The 21,434-nt window shown below is 40.7% G+C and overlaps 2 protein-coding genes across 6 annotated transcripts in view; one reads left to right on the plus strand and one right to left on the minus strand.

Moving 5' to 3' along the window:
- The window catches only part of MTOR (mechanistic target of rapamycin kinase), a 67,975-nt gene that overhangs the window by 25,661 nt on the left and 20,880 nt on the right, over positions 1–21,434 (minus strand). For all 4 annotated transcript variants that reach the window (XR_015260791.1, XM_086764276.1, XM_086764274.1 and 1 more), the window contains 4 exons: positions 20,972–21,134; positions 20,686–20,831; positions 4,710–4,785; positions 2,611–2,750 (listed from right to left, as the gene is read on the minus strand). Coding sequence is in view for 3 of the 4 variants with exons in the window: in XM_086764276.1 (XP_086620402.1) it covers positions 2,611–2,750; positions 4,710–4,785; positions 20,686–20,831; positions 20,972–21,134 (525 nt within the window). In the remaining variant the exon portion in view is untranslated. The remainder of the gene's footprint in view (positions 1–2,610; positions 2,751–4,709; positions 4,786–20,685; positions 20,832–20,971; positions 21,135–21,434) is intronic.
- On the plus strand, positions 13,571–18,674 carry ANGPTL7 (angiopoietin like 7). Of its 2 annotated transcripts, none has more exons than XM_086764603.1 (5): positions 13,571–13,999; positions 15,712–15,815; positions 16,137–16,331; positions 17,158–17,356; positions 18,366–18,674. In XM_086764603.1, the coding sequence occupies exons 1-5, from the start codon at positions 13,621–13,623 to the stop codon at positions 18,533–18,535; spliced, it is 1,047 nt and encodes a 348-aa protein (XP_086620729.1). In that variant the 5' UTR covers positions 13,571–13,620; the 3' UTR covers positions 18,536–18,674. The 2 variants fall into 2 exon arrangements, with proteins under 2 accessions (XP_086620729.1, XP_010127672.1); XM_010129370.2 differs by having other exon boundaries at positions 15,715–15,815.

The raw sequence follows: 21,434 nt of genomic DNA on the forward strand, positions 1-21,434 counted from the left end.
CTAAGAAGAATCCACAATTTCTGATCAGCAAAAAGCCTCTTCTAAGAATTCTGCCTTGTTAAACAACCACTTTCCACAATAAGATGACAACCAGCCCCATCGTTCTTTTTATGTAGAGTGGGAAACAGGATTCTCCTCTGGCCAGCTCAGACATGCTTGTCTGATAACAAATATCCTATCATCAGAAAATAATTTAAAGGCACAGCATGCTTTGAAAACACAAATGCTTTGAAAAACACAAAAAGTTTGCATTTGTTCCTCAGCAGTTAGTAATGACTTCTTTACAAGCTAAACCATCAGCTCCAGTCTACAAATACAGAAAAAAAACCCTCCATTCCCAAAGGAAAAAAAAAAAAAAAATATATATATATATATAAAACCACAAAGGGATGCTTAAAATTTTTTTGCAAATGTCAGTAGAAGAAAACATATGATCTGAATAGCTTGGTGCATGGCTCCTGCTATCAAACATTTTGGATAAGCACATAATCAAGTTTGAAGACAAGAGACTAGAGAATCAATGCTGCTGTAACCTAGTATGAAGACTTGTCGTGGCAAGATCTCAGAGGGCATCTGAATCTTTCATCTCCAGTGGAGAGGAAGTACCAGGATTTTTTTATACTACTTCTCTTAAATCAACTGGGAACGCTCCATTAATCAAACCAATTACTGTGGGTGTTGCAGTTCCAGAATTTCTCAGGCTGGATACTCTGTAGCAGTGGAATAGCTGCCAACTGTGAGGCCAGCTTGCCTTCTCTATTGTCATCCTCTCTCCTCCCAAAAAAGAAGATGAGTCAGTCAAACAGAACTGATGGGCTGCCACGGGCAAGACAGTCATTCTGACAGCTTAATGGTCCGGGAGGGAAAAATAAAAAAAAAAACCAAAACAAAAACCACAAAACAAATGAAAAGCCAAGCCAAACCTAGCAACAGCAGTAAATCAGGACCTCATAGGCGCTAAGAAAGTAGTATGGCTCTTGCAGACATAACTACACCAGGAGACAAATGGCTAAGAATATTTTGGCTGTATTTTCAAAATGTCACTGCACACAGTACTGAGATAATGATGCTGCATAGTATCAGTTCTAGATTAACTGTCATATTCTGTCAAGCAGACTCCAGCAGCACAAACAGTCAAGTTGAACACTGCTGAATGTCAACAGCCAAACCATGGAATCCTCAGTCTCAGGATGACAGCTCTATAGGCAGCTGCAAGGTAGCAGACAGCAAAGGCACTTCTGAGTTGTAAAAAACATCTGCAAACAGATGGAGTGCAGTTCCAGAACAGCAAGCACACAGATCTTAGAGACTGTGATTGCTCTTATCACTACAGACTATCAATAAAGCACAACATCTTGCTCCAACAGAAGAAAAGCATCCTTTTGTAATTTATTTGTCACTGATATGTGAAGAAGCAGCAGGTTCAGAGGGAACACTTTACACAAATACACATGCTGCAGGAGGGAGAAATTCTGTACATCCCTGGTGGGCACTGCCTGCTCCTAGCAAAGATCATTGAGAAGTGCTCAGTAAGACGATATATTTTTCCTACTGAAAAAGCTACGCCCAATATGCCTCACCCTCTTCTAGAAACAAAAAGGGCAGAAAAATGCTGTCAGAATTCGGTTTCTCTAACAGCTCTGTTTCTCTAACAGTAAAATGACTTTAGTGAAGAGGAATCTCCTTACTGTGTGCCATCCCACGGGTTCATGTCAGGACCCATCAGGAGAGAGCTCTAGTGACATAAAAATTTCAGTAGAAAGGCGGAACCCAGATCAAATCACATTTGCCCCTGGGTAGAACTGCACGCTACAGTGCACAGGATGCCGTCTCCAATTATCTTCTTTGAATTGAAGCAAACAGGGAGACAAACAGAAGCCCCCAGTTAACTAGGAAGCTGTAAGCCACTACCAGCTCACTCTCCCACATACACTCACTGTAACCATGTTGAGAACATACACTTAACAGAGGGTTTGAAATGCCAAATATCCACAGAGGCAATGCTTAATGAATGCTAAAAAAGAGTTATAATGAAAAACTCAGCCACCTACAAGACAGGCAAAAGAGTTTTAAAGTGGGAGTAATTTATTTGGCATAATCTTACACCCAGGTGACTATTGGGAAGCAAACAATTTCACTAACAGTTGTGCAAAAGACCACGCATTCTGGGTAGGTATAGGTCTGACCATGAATAAATACAGAAATCTGTCATGTTTTAATCAGTGCTTAAAAAGGAGGGCTATAACGCGTTTCTTTTATGATTGTTTTTGACAAGTGCTGCCCAGTTAATGTTTCCTGAGAGGTCCTCTCTATTATAATTTATTTCTCTATTACAAACGGGGTTGATCTGATCATAAGACTGTAGATTCTCTTTCAGGGAGACCTTAACTTAGCAGATGCCCTGTCCCAAAAGGCTTACAGGTGTTATTACCAATTCTGACTGCAATGAACAGAGTGAGATGCTGCTGGAAGCACCCAAACTATTAAGTAAGTGGGAGTAAATAGGAATTCAGGCAAAAAAAATTCACCTGGATAGCAGCAACCAGAGAAGAGTTCGGCACCATTTTTAAAGGCACCATTTTCCTCAGTTTTCAGGCATTCCCCTCTTACCATTCACCAAGTGCTTCTAAGCAACGCATCCGTCCTAGCATCAGCTCAGGATCGTCTTTGTTTGTGTCCATCTTCTTGTCGTAGGCCACCAGAGCATCTTCCCATTCATGAAGCTTTTCATACCAGGTAGCTTGAATTTCCTAACAGGAAAAAAAAAAATCAGAATAAAAAGTAGGATTAATGTTCACCATTCTATATTAACTACCACAGCTTTTCCTGAAAAATTCTGTGTCTACGGCAATCACTTAACCCTTTTTTCATTCTAAATATCCTCGTGGACTTCTGTGAGAAAAGCCTTGAGCTAGTGTGAAAACAGGAATCCCAAGTATTGCTTAGCCTGCATGGAAATTAATTCGGGTTTCCTAGAGGGATCAATCCAACATCATCCCCCTATTCAGTGCTACTAAAATACTAAGTCATTAGCCGATGCTTTTGTTTTTGGAGAGGGAGAATGAGTGGAATTGGAAAAAAGGTAAATCTATAAGATATTCCACTTCCCATTGTTGCACATTGCATTTAAACAAGAACAGCAGTCCTGTGTTCAGGAATGGAGTGACTAGGTGGGGAAAGAAAAAAAAAAAAAAAAAAAAAAAAAAAAAAATCGCCAAACCCCAAAAAGCACACTGCATCTGGCTACTGCTAGGCCATTTTTTAATGCAGCAGGCATGTATGATGTTGGGGTCTGACCACAGCCCTCACAAGGAAAGGCTGTGGTTTGTACCAAACACTTTAAGAGTAAGCCAAGCAGTGATCCTTATCAGCTGCACAAACTTTTCTTCAGTCTTCATTTCTAGATTTTGTTTCTAATTTTCAAGCAATAAAATGTCTTAATATATTTTCCATACTTATTTCTGCCAATGTTTTTCTGCTCAGTCCTTGGCAGCTCATGTCTTGACATAGGCTGCAGAACAGATTCTTTTCCCAGCCCTGTGGGCAGGTCGGTATAAACCACGCTCTGCATGCCAGCTCTTCTACTTCGGACGTTTCTATACCAGCCCTTTAACTTCTCCGCTCGCTCATAACATTTCAAGTAAGTTCTTGAAAGTAGAGCTCACAGCTCCTCTTAATTTCTTTTCACTGCTTGTTTTGGCAAACTCTATGTGTTGAACTATATTTACTGCTAGAACTACGTTACTGCTAAAGAGTGAGGTCAGAATTAAGTAACACAGAGCTTTGCTCAATCCACCCAAGAAATCATAAGAAGCTGCAAAGATGTTCTGAAGTCCATAATTCTCCTAGAAAGGACTTCTTTTCCAGTCTAAGTCAAAACCACACATAATACTACACCAGAGGAGTTCCACCATTTTGTGCACATACCTGTTCCCACTGTCCGGTTCCTAACAAAAGAGGTTAGTCTACTGTGCTTCCAGGGCTGCCTGCCTTTTCCCGATCACTCTAAAGCACCACAAGAATTATCACTGCAAAACCATCTTTTTAACAGAGTAGAATTTGCAGGAGAGCAAAGTCCCTGAACACAAATTAGATGCTTATGAAAAAAAAAAGAAGAAAGGAAGTAGAAGAAAAAAAAAAAAAAAAAAAAAGGTAAGTCACACAGAGAAAGACACAGAACAAATGCAGAATGGGGTTATTTTATTTCTGTGAGCAGTCAAAATTGTAACAGACTGGCTAATCTGCTATTCTTAATAATAATATCTGTGAACTCTCTGACAGATTCCCCTGCCTCCTGGATGAGAGAGGCTAGAGGCACAACTTCCATTAAATCCTTACCTGGAAGGTGTTGATGCATTAAAGCTTACAACAGGAATTTACTCCCGCACTTCCCAGCTTCTTCAAAACAAAATGACTTATTTTGTTAAGTTGCTAGCTGCTAATTTCTCCTTCAAATCCGGTTCTTGCAGGCTTCCCAGCTATCTTACCTGTGTAGTGTTTGCTGGTATACAGCTAAGCACACAGCATACATCCCCACAGGCAACCAGGCACCTTCAGTATGAATGATGCAGTATTATAAGGGGGGATAGAACCTCAACACGATCGATTGAAAAAACACACCACCACCAGCACACATATACACAAAAAAACCCACCCTACAAAAACCTGGAAAACATAAGACAGGAAGAGAGTTATCCAGCAGGACGTACCAGCTCCCCAAAGTGCTTCATGGCATATTCCAGTACCCCAGCAGCTGCCTCTGGCTGTTGCAGTTTATTGTTAATGCTGAAAAGAGAGGAAGAGAAAGACCATTTAACACAGCCGGCAATTCCTAGGGGCTGGTATGAGCCTGGTTCTCCTGTTCAGCGATGTGATGTACAGCTACTCCCATAATTTCTATTTCGCGTTGATTTTTGGATCTTACCATCAGAAATGGCTCCACCTGCACATTGGTGCTTGGTGATCAGCGCTCTCGCTAACCCCCAGTTTAATGAGAAAATTTACTTTTTATGAATCTCCTGCTATAAAGCTTATTTACAGTCTCTGACTTATTGCTCTCCTCTTTCCCTACCAGCACTGGAGAACAAGAAGTGCAAGTTGTTCAAAGCCATGTCACAACACCTGAGAGTACTACCACACACACCACAATACAATATTAATATTAATTAACATTTGGAGTGGAAACAGCATAACATAAACCAAAACATGCCAAACAAAAGCAGTGCAAAAAGACTTTCAGTGGTCTTTGAATACGCTGCTAGCAGACAGATACAGGCAGCTTTCAGAAATGCCCTCTTGCCTGCTATCACCAGAATAACCGCAAATTTCCCCCCCCCCAATAAGTGGCCTGTTGATCAGTAAGAGACAAGGAAATCCATAGTATTAAAGGGAGTACTCTGAACAGACAAAATAGGGAAAATTTTCCAATGAGTGCTATATTTCTTCTGCCCGCGGAAGATTCCTTTCCTGACAGCTACAGAACCAAGCTCCTAGACATGCTCTGGGTATCTGGGAAGGTCAGGTAAAATACTCTTGGATTTAGAACCTCAGAATGGCTTGGGCTCAAACCAGATTTAGTCAGGCTAAGAATGCACCACAGTCACAGTTCAAGAAGACAGGCACCCAAAAATGGGAAGCACTTGAAATACATCCATGCCTTTTTTTAGCAAGACAGTCCAAGAATATACTACCTCCACGCTTCCCAAGGGAAAACTAGGCAGCAGTGCCTCATAAAAGTGATAAATGGCTGTCACATTTCATATCCTGATGATTTAAAGAGCCACTGGCAGAGACATCACTTCCAGCATGTCAGACGGTAAATTACTCCAACTTATCTTTCTTGTCAACGCTTCCTGACAAAATTGGCCATTATCTTTTATTCTTCAACAATTAGCACTGCTCTTTTGCTGATGCTCCCTGGTGCACTCAATTACTCTTTTTGTTTCATACTTTCTTGGCTGTCCAAAGTAGAATCACATGTTTAAAGCTGTCTGCAGCTAGGTTTAAGCAAAAGGCAGGGAAAGAAGGGAAGGGGAAGGAAAAAGACTTTGACTTACAAGAATACACAGCAGTAGATATAATACTGTATTTTCATTATTAATCACAAATTACTCTTTCGTAACAAATTATCTAGCCCACACAGTGAGTAAAGATAGGTAATGCTGTGGACAAGGATAAGCCACTGCATGGGAAATCTCTCTACTTAATGTTTTGGTGTACCACATGAAAATAGTGTACACACAAAATGCGGAGGGGGAAGCAGCAACACTCACTAAACAGAGAGAAGTACAACGGCCAGGCAGAATACAAAAATCCCTTCAAAGCAAGACTCATGCAGCAAAGTGGGCTGAACATCCACTGACTTATTCTTCGGAGTAATACAACATTGGTAATTGCTGCATGATTTTGCTATTCAGTTTGACAGGCTAAAGGAAACACTGGTGTGTGTGGATTAACTTCTGATGTTGTGTTCTGGAGAGGTTTTTTTATGTTTGTTTTGAAAGACCTTGAATTTCTGCTTTTTCTCATTGTGAGTGTTGGAAGTATATTGACAGTTCCCAAAAATCACTACTACCACAGCTGACTGGAATGTGTTTTCAACAGACCCTCAACTCTGCACACAAATTCTCTGAGAGCAGGCCTGGAGGTTGTACTTCTCTTAGAAAAGCATTTCCACGTGAAGTCCTGTTAACATACTAAAAATACACGTTCAGAAATCACAGCATTCTGTGCTTCCCTACCCGTTCACCTTTCTACCATGGAGGTCTTGCCTCTCTCCCTGCAGATCCGATGAGGTCTGAGCTCAGGCAGAAGCTTCTTAAATTTTGTAACACTCAAAGCACTACAGAGCTGTTTTCTGGTTATTATGCTGGAGACCAGAGAGAATGAACAACACTACAAAAGCATCCAGGCACACAGAAGAGGCCCCGAAGGGCTAAGATTCCAGCCAGGCAGGGTTGCCAGCGGGTTTTAGTCACAGGGTTGCTGCTGGAAATCAGGGCAGTTTACGGGATTAGAATCAGGGGAACAGATTTCACCTCGTATCTGGAAAAAGACAATTACTGAATCTTTCAGGATTAAAGGAGAAGGTGGGAAACATCTCTCAAGATAGAAACAATGCTGCTGGCTAACTCAGTAGACGGTCACTTAAGTCTTTGTTTACTGGGTGGTGGCCTTGCACTTGTTCCTAATTCAGGATAATATGAAGTTGACTATTAAGGCGAAAATCAACCGTTCTCCATATCCACTGAGGATAGAACATATTCATCTATTCATTTTTGTTTAGAAGCTAGGAAAAAGCCACTACTACCACCTACTTTACTTGAAGGCTCAGCAGCAGGTCATAAAAGACAACTACCATAACTCCTCTCGTGAAAGTTTTTAGGTGTAAGTTTGGTAGGTTGGAGGTTACATATGTTATCCTTTCAGGAAAGGCCGAAATATTCAGCTATGCTGCCTGGTATGGACTGGCAGAATCTTCCAGTATCAATGCTCAAGTAAATTATTTCAAAATTACGTATTTCAAATGCCACAGGTACATACATAAAATCTTCTGAAATGATTTCGAGGCAGAGCTGTCCTTGTGTTCGCAAGCAGACTATTAAATGGGAGTCCAGAGAAATAACAAGATTATCTAAGACATACCAACAAGATTTTGATATACTTTGAACTAATGCACTCATTTCACTGTTTAATATCCACCATTTAATTTCACATTTTATGCAATAAACAAAGCGATTAGAAGAAACAACAAAACAATGTAAGATCCTTTAACTTTCCTTCAAAATGAGGATTAATCAGTTGCAAAACTGATTTCCATCAATAAAGTTTTGTATGCGTTTGGCTCACTTGGACTCAATGCATACAATGCAGCACAGTAGAACTAAAACTGATGTCAATCACAATTACAAAAGCATTCATTCCTGTATTCCAAGTGCACAATCTTCAGCAGCTGTAAGGGGCAGCCGGATAAGGAAACTGGCATGAAAAGCCTTGTGAGAAGACAGTTAAATCCAAGATTATAGGCAATTTCCCCCTCTCTCCCCATTTATTAATCAATATCTGTATTGTAGCCAGGATAATATCCAATCCTCCCATCCAACCCTAATCTGTCCACCTATTTGATCATGAGTGGAATATGAACATGTAACAAGCCTTCTGATAAAGGAAATTTTGTAGGGATGGAGTGACACAGTAATTGGCAAGAGTGACTGCCCTTGGCAAGCTCCCGATATAAAAACCTTGGACAAAAATATTAAACTTTTGAATTTTATTAGTAGTGAAATGTTACATAAACCTACCGTTTGAGTATTAAGATATCAAATAAAAATATAAGTCTTGGATGTGCAAAGGACTAAAATGTAGCACACTAAGCTAGAATCACAAAAAAGAACACTATTTAAGAGAAATGTACTGCTATTGCTTGTATATTTTAAGGGCTATTTAAACAGAAACCAGACATGAACTGGGAATGAAAAACATTACTGTCTTCAGCAGGAAGAGCACTCAAGTGATGGACTTTTCTCATCCACAAACCCGAGGCATAAAAGTCTGATGTTTACTAGAAATATTCTCTTTTATACAGTTCTGGGAGCTTTCCAGTCTTCCAATATCCTTGAGGGCTTCCCATATCCTTGAAGGTCTCTAACAATATTCTCTGTCACTCAAAATACTTCTGAGTTCTTGAAAATTTAATGTAAGAGACTGGACCCTTCCCCATCTTCCCAGAAAAATGAAAAACTTAAGCAGGGCCTTTTCAGGAGGTCCCAAGCCTATCTATGAGGGAGTACACACATTTCCTATTGCCATCTCAAAACTTGGTAGAGAAACCTTATTTTTTGCAATACAGCAGCTTGTGTGCAATGTCTAGACAAGAAGCCAAACTCTTTTTTTTTTTTTTTTAAAAGACTGCCCAAGTTTGTTTAAAAAGCTCCTTTATGTGACAGATTTTACCAACCTAAGTCAAGTTTGTTTTTCCTTCTGAAGAAGTGCTGAGAGCTTGCTTCTGGGATTAGAAGTGGAAGACACTGCTACTTTGTGGATACTTTGGGGAACAGATAATCCTCTGGCAAAACAAATTGGCTTCGTTGGCCAGTTTCCCCAATTCTACAGTTTATTTGTGTTCAGGCATCCCTGAGCCCTTCATTCAACAAACCTCAGAAAACAACCAGTTGCCCCTAAAACAACTTTAAAACCCAATGCTTTTCCATCATGCCACTAAAAATTATTCCCATGCTGCGAACAAATATGTTTGAGAAACCAATACCAGCAAAGAGCTGTTTTCAATAAACAGTTGTGACGATTGACTGCTCACAGGCCAGAGCAGCAGCCTCTTCGACTTTTCAGCAAGAGCACACCACATCGCCCACAGGCATTAAAACTGGCTAAATTCCCAATCGTGATATAAACGCTTGCAAATCAAATAAAAACATTTATGAGCTCTGAAAGGGAAATTGGTGAAAACCATTACAATAAAATTCTTACCCAGCCCTGCTGCTCAGGATGCAAAAAGTTTTGTATCACATCTTCTTTATTAACCAGATTCAGCAAACGCAGAGAAGAAAACAAAAATGCCAAGGAAGATATTCAGCAGGAAAAGGTGAAACACAGAGCCAGAGTCTTTGTGCGTTGGTTATGCAAAGAAAGTACACATTAAATTAAAAAGAAAGCACAAATGAGTGCAGGAAGTATCCATGTTTTGTTTCTCATCAAGCCCTTTCACTTGTTCCACCTGTTCCTATCTAACTTCAGAGATCTGCAGTAGAAAACAACTTTGACTTTACTAGGGATTTAGTAATTACTGCACAACTATAGCAGAGTGAATGTTAGAACATTTATAGGCATCTTCAAAGCCAGAGGTGAACAGTCTCACACCCCCTGGGAGGGGAAAGTAGTATTTCAGAGCTTCAGCAAAGCGTGGACTCCTGCGATCTGCCAGGAGAGAGCTGATGAGAACCTCTGCCATCTCAGCAGGCACCAGGAATGCCAGATTCTCAGCATTTGCCAGATGCATATTAAGAGTTTTGCAATGACTGACTCCCAAATAAATAGCCACAGGGCGCTGAGCTTTTCTTCTTGTCTCAGCCTCACATACACCTGCCAGAACAGCTTCCCAGAGAAGGCAGTCATTTAAACCCACCTCCGATTTAATCCAGCCCTCCAGGGACAAGACATACCTGGTTCTAATCAAGGAATACTGATATACTTGAATTTGGTAACAAAAACCAACATTCTAAGCATAAGAGACAAACTAACCACAACAATGTTTAGTCTCAATTCTCCCAGCCACTTAAAGCCTACATCGTTAAAGTCAAAAAGGATTTGCCTCATGTTCTTGACTTCAGGATCTCATCCTTTCAGCTACCATATAGCAGAGTATTTCCACATACAAGATATAATGGAGGAAAACTAGAGCAATGGGTTTCAGACCAAATAATACTGGATTTCTGTATCAGTAAGTACTGAAGGAAAGGAAAAAATAGGATTAGGACCCGCTCCGTAATCACGGAACTAGTTGTTCCCTAGTTATGCCCAAAACCATGCCTCCTTCCAAAATATAACAGGATCCTGAATTCAAGTTGTAAGTACCCCAGTACAGAACAGTGGAACCATTTCCTACAGACTGTCAGCTTCTACAGCTGACCTAATCTGGCAACAACCAGCATCAGTAGCTACTGCTGCTTAAGTAACCACACTCAGTTCTCCATGCAACAGGGAAAGATTCATCTCTCAAATACTCATAAAGAAGTCAAATTCCATTAAGGCCAAGGTCTCTGCCAAGGGAGATATGTCTGCTCAAATCTCTCTTAATGCTTTCTCAAAAGTAATGACAGATGGGAAGAATTTGTGCTCTTTTCCATTCCTGCATAACACGTCTGTTGTTATCCCCTTACACAGAACTCAGTGAGAGAATAAAGTTTTATCTCTTTTTTAAAACAGGTAAATCAAAGTACACAAAAGAAAGATGGCTTGCGTTAAGATACACAAATCACAGGCTGAACCCAAAATAAAACCCTGGCTGTCTCATTTCCAATCAAATACTCCAGTTTAGAGAGGGGATTTGGAGGCACTGCACTGCTTTGTAACATCTGTGTCCAATAAAGAGCTTGGCTGAATCCTGGGTCCTTCCAAAATTTGTATCAAGAGGGAACGCATGGACCTACAAGTGGCTCCCCTCTTCCGCATCTGCCCCTCATGATGTGAGTGTGTGTGAAATTCAGACCGTACAAGACGGTTAAAGAGTTACAGTGAGTGAGAGCAGCAGCAGAACGGATCAAAGTCCTATGTAACACGATGGCAGTGTTAGGAGGGTGGCTTTTTGGGATGGAGAAGCTAGAGTCTGGCCTGTCCTTTTCTTTGTTTCAACTTCGACAAAAACATGTTTCTCATCACAGGAAGCCTGAGAAGAATTTGCCTCTGGGAATGACAGAGGCTCCAGCTGGAAGAGGGCTCAGACAGGATTAGAGGCAGAACAAAAAGGTCAGGCTTTCATCCATGTGCAGTGGCACTTTCTTGTCTAAAGTATAAAAAGCAATTTTGCTATGGAAGGTTTCTGGAATGTCCATGACAAAAACGTGACTGAAGCCTACGGTCTGCTCTGGAGGTATCCTTGTACTTTAATCAAATTGTACTTGCATAGCTCTGGAAACACCTCAGGTCACCGATACCACACAGTAGCCTCAGCAGCTGATACTACAGACTACAGTGGTTTCTGCCTGAAGTACAGCAACAGGCAGTCACCTACAACGACACTCAAGACCCTTACGCTGCCTATTTGGAGATGACTAGTTCTGACCTCTTCCAAAAGATCCCTAAGAAAATTCAGGTTTATGAAACATCTGTATTCATATCCCACCCCTTCACTGCTTTGATGCTTTCATCTTCCTAAATCTTTGCACCCTGTGGGGTCTCTCGTTACTGTTCTGCAGAAAAACTATTAGCCAGCTGCAGTGAAAATCATAGGCAGAAACAAAGCATCTAGCAGTAAGTGTAACAAAGCTAAGGGGGAAGAGAAACTGCACCAACAAGAAATTGCGCCTCCTATTTCTCTAGAAGTGGCTGTCACATCAGCAAGGCTTTTCTAATCAAGCAGAAATCCTGCAGCCACTTTGGATCAGGAAAAGAAGTTTAGGTGGAATTGCATGTCTCAGTTGAGTTTGTTGTCATTTTCTTTGTAAAAGGAGCAAGATCAGCTTTCTTTTCTTTTCTTGGATACCAAGAAGCTTTAATGGCATTCACCCCAGGAGCAGACACATGAGCCATCTACTCCTTCACTCGCACCCTATCTCTGCCACTTATCACAACCAGAAACTTTGCAGGAAGATGCAAGAGCCCACATGTCAGGCAATTATAGAGCAGCTGGTCTGTGGAGAAACAACTTACCCGTAAGGACCTAAAACAAGAGCTGCAGACCTTTTGCAAAAGGCTGCACCATTGCTGGAACTGTTCAACTTTGGGATCTAACAGCCATAATCAACTTTTGAATTGTTAAGAGATACAAAAGAGGAGACTAGAGGTCACTATCTCAGCCAGCTGATAGCTGACCTACACTCTGAATGTCTAAGATTTACTCTTACACCTACACTTTATGTAACTGTGGACATTTTAATTACCCAGAGATTTTTTTTTTCCCCCCTCTTAAAATCTTCTTAATAAACTGGCCTCCATAATAGTGGAGTTAGAGTGACCACATTGCCTGTAGAAAAACCATCTCTTGTCAATTTTAGTTAGACTGTCTTTCAGCAATTACTTTATGTCCTTTCACTTGTGCACCATGAGTAAACAGAGGCATAGGTTTTGACTTACATATTTTGCAGACTTCTTTCCATCCCACCCTCAGATAACCCGGCTCTAAAAAGAACAGCACTGAATTCTACAGTGCACAAAGAGTGCAGAGACACTAGTGTCCACAGACAGGAGGATTAGATGCTGAACTGATGAATTTGCTAAAATATTACCTAAATTAATAAATACTGCAAGCACAGAGTAACCCCCCACAACTTCTGGGGAACATATTAGTAGGACTTGTTGCAGCTAGGGCTGGCTACCTGCTAGGGAGTTACCTTTCTTGAACTTTTATAAACTCATCCTGTTGGGCAGCCTTTTCACATTCTGCACCTTTAATGCTCTTACGTTACTCAAGTGCCAGAACTAGTCACCAAGAGGGCTACAGTCCAGCAGGCAATAATTGCTGGAAACTCTCCTCCCTTCCTAGCCCTCTCCCACACCCCTTCAAGACAGAACTGAGTGAAGTCCCTCCTGCTCTCCCCAACATCTCTTGGCTGAAACCTGTTCCAATTTCACCCTGTAAACACCTGATATGAATAGATGAACTGGGAGGGGCCAGAAAGCTCTTCATAGCTTCAGGGGAGTGGGTGTAAACAGAAAAATAGTATATAAAATGCTTTGAGACAGACTTCCAAAGCACATAGACTCTGACAGGAGCGGTTTGAAAAAAAAAAAAAAAAAAGCCATTACTTCAGGCTCCACCTTCAGAGTTACTTCATTGGAAGAAAGCTAGGTACCAGCCTGCTGTAGCACTTGCAGAAAGTTTCATACCTACCCCAGCTACATTTGGACTACCCACAGTCAGCTGGAAGTTTTCTGTTGCTGTAAGCAAAAATGCCAGCAAGATCCAGTGCTCAGCTGGCATGGCTCTGCATTGTCACTGTGTCTGTGGCAATCTACCCAGCACTGCTGCAGAAGCCTCCCAAAAGGAGGATGATCAACGGGAACACACAGTCCAAGATGACAGGCTGCTGTGATGAGATGAAAGAGCTGAAGTTGCAAGTGGCCAACCTGAGCAGAATGCTGCAGGAGCTGAGCAAGAAGCAGGAAGGTGACTGGGTGAACGTGGTCATGCAGGTGATGGAGCTGGAAGGGAGCACCAAGCAGATGGAGTCCCGCCTCATCGATGCCGAGAGCAAGTACTCCGAAATGAACAACCAGATAGATATCATGCAACTCCAGGCAGCTCAGACGGTCACACAAACTTCAGCTGGTAAGAAGGGAGTTGCCAAGCTCCCAGATACACCTCTTAATGTACAAATCAAACTAACGACTCGTTCTTAATGCTAGCATGTCCCACTAATGTGATTAGCAAGTATGCATACTGAATACTTCTGTAGGCAGGTGATCTTGAGAAAATTAGTTTGAATTTGTCTGTCAGAAGTTCAAAAACCCAGCTGTATTTTAATATCTGTATGTCTGTTATCAGGGAGTGGAAAACCTGAACAGGTACTGTATTTGTACAGTAAGGAACTCAGTCTAATATTTCATTTTCTGAGCACTACAGTACCAATCCAAAAAGAAAGGGAGCTGGCTTTGTCAGGGAAGGGCTCTGGCAGTAATATCCTCTGTATTCAGAGTTCTGTCAGGGCACTAGAAGGTGGTAAAACAATTAGAAATGCTCTCCAAGCGTTACTGGAGATTTGTAATTGTATTTTTATGACTATCTCTGAACGAGAGTAAATGAGTGATCCACTCTGAATGATAATTCTCAAAAATTCGAAGCTGTAAATGATGCAAGACACAAGCTGTGATATAAGCCTAGCCAGAACACAGTTAAGTTGTTCAAAATTCTCTCTTCCCTGAGGGAAAAATTTCATTGCACACAGTGATTGCACAGGCCTGTACTAAACGTGGAATGCAGGTGCATTTTGTAGGTCAGCTACCTGTAAAGCTACTTCTAAAAGAATACGTCATTTTTGTTGGCTTTTCTCTCCATGTGAAATTCACTGCAATAAGTTTAAAACTTCCTTAGAAAGAGATTGTTGTTGTCTGGGATGATTGGGTTTGCCAAAAGACTTTGGATTTTTTTTTTTTTTTTTTTAAATGCAAAGGAAAACCTTCTAAATCTATTTACTAAATTCTTAGTACAGAAAGTTCCACTTGGCTAGTTTTGATACACCACTGTTTACAGTAGGTCTTAAACAAAAATTTTACCATAACAAGTCTCTTTGGAGCTATCGTAAAGGTTTGGAAAAAAAACACAATAACACACAGAAGACACTGGCCCAGAAGGTATTTAAAACAGATGTGTCTCACCAGGTAAGAGACATCTAGTCTGTACTAAACCGAAAACTGTCAGAAGGAATAAAGCCTTACTTCAGCTAGTTTATCTTCCTCAGAAGAATAGCTGTGCATTTTACTATCTTCAAGTCAGCTCCTGCACAGGGAGGAAAGGAGGCTTGCAAACTGACTGACTGACTGCAGCTCAAAGCCACCGTCGCTGTCACAGGGTCTCGTGCAAAAAGTGCTGAGCAAATACACCTCAACCGCAAGCTTAGCTGACCTGTTCAAGCACACAATCAAAACAGGCACCTGGCAGCAGGCCTACCCGTTCTGTCAGATAAGCCTTTATTATCTGGGGGGCAGACAGCAAGTATATGTACCTTTCTACCTTCCAGCACAGACACACACAGCAATGTGACCGTGAAGAGAAGGCAGAGATGTCTCTTTGAATAGGAGAGGTGGAAAAACAAAAACCAAAACAACTGAACAACAACAAAAAAACCCCATCACGAAGTCCCTGCTACAATCTCTTTTTTCCAATGCATGCATAGATCAAAACTAAACCGTTTCAGGAAAACATTAGACTTGTGGGAAGTCTTCACTTAATTACTCCTTGTGCTATGAACTAAGCTTTACAGAAACCACACTTACAGGGAAATTGTTCTTGTTCAGACTCTTACTTTCTGGTTCTGATTCAAGTAGATGCTGTCTATGACTGCTCATCACTTTACCAGAGGAATTACCGGATCTCGGGTGTTTACAAGCTACCGCCTGATGAATTTTTGGGGAGTCCAGATCTGGAGGTAAGGATGTCACATACACAATGTATATGACATGTCTCTTCAAATATCATCAAGAAATCCTTCTCTATTAATAAAGCACATACTGAGTTCTGATACCTCGCACTTTGAATCAGCATCTTTATGTAGGCAAACTTCAAGGAAGTAAAGAGTGTATATTTAAGAGGGAAAACAGAAAAAGGGTTTATTCAATAATTTTTTCCATGACTTAAACAAAATCAGAATTTCCTCAAGTTGTGAAACCTGGAATAATGTCTTGTGTTAAAAGAATTGATCCTTTCTAAGACTACTGACAAGTAAACATTGCTTTTTTTCTTTTTCTAGGTGTTCTGTGACATGGAGACAGATGGAGGCGGCTGGACTATCATCCAAAGACGTAAAGTTGGCTTGACATCTTTCAATAGGGACTGGAAGCAATACAGGGAAGGATTTGGCAATATTCGGGGAGATTTTTGGCTGGGAAATGAGAACATCTACCGACTTTCAAGACGCCCCACTGTTCTCCGAGTGGAGTTAGAGGTAATTAATAATTTCTCAATTTCAGCAGCAACAGGGTTTTCGTACTAAGTGATTCTCCAGTAGCAGATACCATCTCCTATCTCTGTAGAAGGCCCAAAGAATTTGCAGGCTTTAATTACAGGAGAAGGAGGTAGGATGGACCTAGTGATACATTCAAGGACAACACGGAATTATGTTCTCAAGCGCGCAAAGTCAGTAGGACAACCTTCTGTCTGCATACAGATCATGTTTTAGGGAATGCGTGGGGCTCCAGAGAATCCTACGGCACTCACTGCAGACAGAGATCAAACTGCTGACAACCTCAGATTTAAAGATTCACAGAGCCACCCCACAGTTTTAAAGACTCTGAGTCTTCTCCTCTTGCAGCACTTCCTGCCAGCCTGTGTACAAAGGAGTTTGCATTGTATTACCCCAAAACTATTTCTACAGTCTACTAAAGGCGTGCGTTTGACTTAGACTAGTTGATAGCTGGTGCAACAGCTTTGAGGGACGGGATATGTATAATGGGAAAAGTGAGCTGGAAGGATTTATATCTAAAAGTCACTCTTTCAGAGACAAGGATGTTGAATGCAAGAGCTGCGCACAAGGTTTCCACACATTGTTTAATACCAGTGCAGATAAGACTTGGAAATAAGATGCTTTGTTCTGGAAAGTTTTTTTGCCTTAACAGGTAAGTTTCTTCAGTTTGTGCGAGACAGAAAAAAACTCATGAAAAAACTAGGACTGAGAAAAGATATGCAACATGCAGTATATATAACCATAGATGGTGGAGTCTTTTCATAACTATTCTAACAGGACCTATTTCTTCTTCACTGTTCTGTGGCAGGACTGGGAAGGCAACATACGCTATGCGCAGTATAAGCAATTCACCCTGAGCAACGAAATAAACAGCTATCGTCTTTTTGTGGGGAATTACACTGGCAACACAGGGCGTGATTCCCTCCGGTACCACAACAACACAGCCTTCAGCACGAAGGACAAGGACAACGACAAGTGTGTGGATGACTGTGCCCAGTTCCGTAAAGGTAAAACACACATAAACACCTTCCTGTCCTGAGAGAGCTGCCTGGGTAATTTGCAGAGAGCCCAAGACTCCCCCTTTCCAAGAAACTAGTAAGTAGCAGCTGGATGGAAAATCAAGGGAGAGGTGACCAGTTCTGGAATACACACTTACTGGTTTTGTGGGAAATCTGGCAGTTAAAGCTGATTTACACAGGACAGACTGTGTTATAAACATCAATACTCTTCAAATTATATCGTGTATGCTTTCCAGCCCCCTATGTGCCTCTGCCAATCTGCCAGATTATCTCAGGTGTTGATGCAATTCAGTGATGCAGGAAGTTATTAATGTCTAGATAGAAGGTATTATTTTTTTCTTATATTTTAATGAGTTCTCAAGTTCTAGCAATAGGGACTTGTAATTATTCTCCTATATTTTTATCCTACATGAACCTCAAGATTCAACCCGAATTCTAATCTTTATTCCTACTCTACTAAGAGCCTCTAATGAGGTTACTCTCTTCATTCAATTTATTATCTTTATATGAGGTCTGTCACAAAGATAATTGTCTTCACTGCATCTTGCCCTTTATTTTTAATTTCCCCATAGTGCCACCATGTGACATACAAATAAAATTGTTGATATCAGTCTCAATAAAATAGCTCAGCTTACTTGCAGAGTCCAGAAACCTTTTAAATGCCTTAAGATGCTGAAACTAAGAACCCAAATTCGTTTCCTATGGTGACTCTCAGAATCAGAAACATGTCAGGGAAAAATTTTAAGAGGAATGAGCAACTTCATGAAAAGCTACTGGACTAATTTGACTCTCTAACTATAAAGCCTTTATGTATTTAGTATCTATTTTAAGTTTTGAATTCACCTGCAATCCCACCTATTGGAGTGATAGGATCCAGGGATTAAATGCTGCATTCTGGTCACTCTCCTCAGGGAAGAGTATTCTTGTTATTTATACTAAATGTAGCCATTTTGCGTAAACTGCTCACCAGAATCTATTAATTTGTTCTCTGAAAAAGGTGGATATTGGTACAACTGCTGCACAGATTCCAATCTGAACGGGGTTTACTACCGCAAAGGAGAACACACCAAGAACATGGATGGCATCACCTGGTACGGGTGGCATGGATCAACCTATTCCCTGAAAAGAGTCGAGATGAAGATCCGGCCAGAAGATTTCAAGCCATAGAGGGAACCAATATTTGATTGTACAGCTACATGATGCCACTGCACAGAGGTGGGCAATGGACAGCTCAAAACCAGCCAAATAATTGTTCATTTCATGTAATACGTGCAACAACTATATACTGGCTACGTACACACACACAAAAAAAGGCACACTAAGCACCAGCCACAACCACTAGTATTTTATCAGGGCTCAAACTTATTTCCTCCTCTTAAGGCTCTTTCCAAAGGGAAAAATACTGTGTTAGAACAGAATGCACTTACAGCACCTTTAGAAAACCTACTGGTATGTTTTTGCTAGCGTTGTGACTAGTGAGTTGCCTTAGCAGTAACCAGCTAGGCAAGGACTGAAAAAAGAAAGCCTCCTTGCAGCCTTTCCTTCAATATCTAGAGCAAGCATTGCTGAGTAACTGCTTCCAAGAGAGACTCAAATCACAAAAATGACATACTCACTTCAAACCAGAGGAATCAACCAGAAGTGTCCCTGATGTACCTTTCTTTAGTGTACACTAAGTGGCTTGCATCCCCACAGAGGGAAAAACAAAGCTCAAAAACTTGATTAGTTAGTGTTGCCCAGGCTCTCTCCTGAAGTTTTACTGCCATCTCCTGCTGCTGCCTCACTTAAGTCACCACAGAGGGCTGTACCCAGCAGATAGTAACTCTGGAGGAAGGGTTTGTCCCATATGCTCTGCTTATTCCTATCCACAGATCACCTAAAAGTTGATAAACTAGAAAGCAACTTTCTGAGCTGTCACCAAATTATGTTCAGGTTAGAACGTAAGTGTGCTATCTGTAAGACTAACAGAAAATAGCAGGTTAGCAAAAAAAATCCAGATCGAGCCACAAAATCCAACGCCGTCACTTAAAACCACCGTATCCATGAGCAAAACACTAGTACACACCAGAGAATCCCTAAGTGCCAAAAGTTATTAAAATGTAAGGGAATGTTTGCTAGCACATCGCACTGAGGAATATCAAATCTGTTCTGAAGACTGCCACAATTACAAGTTACCTAGAGATGTTATGCCAAAAATCAGTATGTTTCTCACTTACATAACACGGTGTTGAAAATAACAGTTAAAAAGAGAGACTCCTCTTGTAGCCATACCGCTGTTTGAATATGTTGGAAAATATAGTTATAGTTAATATATCTTTTTTATTCACCTTAAAGAGACTATGAACTAATTTAAATTGTTGAGTCTTGTGTCTTGGGAATTGCCTTACATATGTTTGACTATTCATACTGTAAATTTCAACTGTGTGGAACTATTTTAACTGTGGTCTATAAAATGGATTTTTAAAGGTTTCTAAACTTTTTCACTTCTAATAAATTGTCTTTCATTTTTAATCCTGCTTTACTTCAAGTCTTTGCTCCTTAACTTGCTTTTTGATACACAGAGAAACAGCTGCACAACCAACTGAGGCCAAGAAAGGGAATACCCTGAATTCTATATTTTCCTCAGAAAAACAAGAGAGGACAAAGAACAAGAGAATAAAAGAGGGGAAAAAACTCCAAGGAAGTAGGAAGGCTGAAAAACTCATTGCATACAGACAAAGCTAGCTTTTTGCTCAACCAAAATAAGTCTGTCTATCTTAAATGGCAGAGTTAACATTTCTGTGATATGAAACTGAGATTCACGTTTTACAACATGTAGTTTAGTAAGAAATCCTGCACAGGTGTTTCAGGCTAACATCTTTCTTGCTGACAAAGCTCATAAAACAATACATTCTTGTTATAATATCTTCTATTTGATACACGAAGAATGAGACCTACCTAAGCTGGATGAACAGAATTTCTTAAGAAGTTTTAATTAAGAACTTCAGCTTTTCTATCTTATTATACGTAGATGTAGAAGTCTCTCTCATCTAACTTACAGTCACTCCATTACATCCAATATTGAAAGGTGAGAGGTGGAATTTGGAAGACTCCACCTTTTCCTGCACAACTTCCCATGGTTTCTATCATAATTATAACTGCATAACAGAAGGACAGAACTCAGCAGCTAGAAGCGTACGTCTGCAAGCTAATTAGTAAGCCTACAACAAAGTCTTGTGGCAGAGAGTGAAGTCCTAAGAATTGTCCAGATTCACCCTAATGGTATCCTCAACTGGGTACTGATGCAAAGGTAGAAATCTCATCAGTTGTGGTCCTACCTGATGAGAGACTCTAGAATGGCTGGGGTGGGACCCTTTTGAAATTCCAGCTCCTTGTAGTGAAGGGCCTTGGCGTATGCTCGACATTTTGCAGCTCTTTCCCCCAGGAGGACAATGCCGTTATCATCTCTCAAAGGCAGTGGACCCTGGGTAGAAGCACATACATAAAAAGCAGGATGAGTACAAAAAAGAAGAAAGTATGCATGAACTCTTCACACTCTTCCCATAGACCAGACAGCAGCCAGCTAGCCAGCACTAGAAAAGAGTTGCCTAAGAGCATCTCTACCTTGTCACTGTGTTCCATGAATTCTGCCAAGTTGAGCAGTGTCTGAGTGACTTCTGCAATGTCCTGAGAAGTCAGGGCCAGTTCAATGCTTCGGATCAGCTCATCCTGCTGGTCTTCATTCAGTTCAGACCAGCATGAAACAAAAGCAGCATTGAAGAGATCTCTGAGGAGGAAAACAAGAGAGAGAGAGAGATGAGGATTTATTATTCATGAGAAAAAGTCTAACTGACAGTGGATTTGCCTTCTTATTCAGAGAGAGCGCGCTACAAATTGTATTTATATGTCTACCTGCAATAAATAGTGATTAGCTTTTATAAAGCTAACCTCTGTACTAAATACTTAGTGAAATCTGCATTTTAAAAATACCTAATAGGATGAGATACTACAATAGTAGAAATATTGTCCTATCATACACTAGTAAGTATTTTAGACTGGAAAAAAACCCTCTTCATAGCAGCAAGGA

The sequence above is a fragment of the Chlamydotis macqueenii genome, chromosome 21 (assembly GCF_036417535.1).
Source record: "Chlamydotis macqueenii isolate bChlMac1 chromosome 21, bChlMac1.mat, whole genome shotgun sequence".
Classification (NCBI taxonomy): Eukaryota; Metazoa; Chordata; class Aves; order Otidiformes; family Otididae; genus Chlamydotis; species Chlamydotis macqueenii.

What these genes read in the sequence shown, in the direction of transcription:
- ANGPTL7 (XM_086764603.1), top strand. Translation starts at nt 13,621, where the DNA reads ATGCCAGCAAGATCCAGTGCTCAGCTGGCATGGCTCTGCATTGTCACT. An exon ending in TTCTCCGAGTGGAGTTAGAG is followed by an intron (nt 16,332 to 17,157) that starts GTAATTAATAAT and finishes GTTCTGTGGCAG; the next exon opens with GACTGGGAAGGCAACATACG. An exon ending in CTGTGCCCAGTTCCGTAAAG is followed by an intron (nt 17,357 to 18,365) that starts GTAAAACACACA and finishes TCTCTGAAAAAG; the next exon opens with GTGGATATTGGTACAACTGC.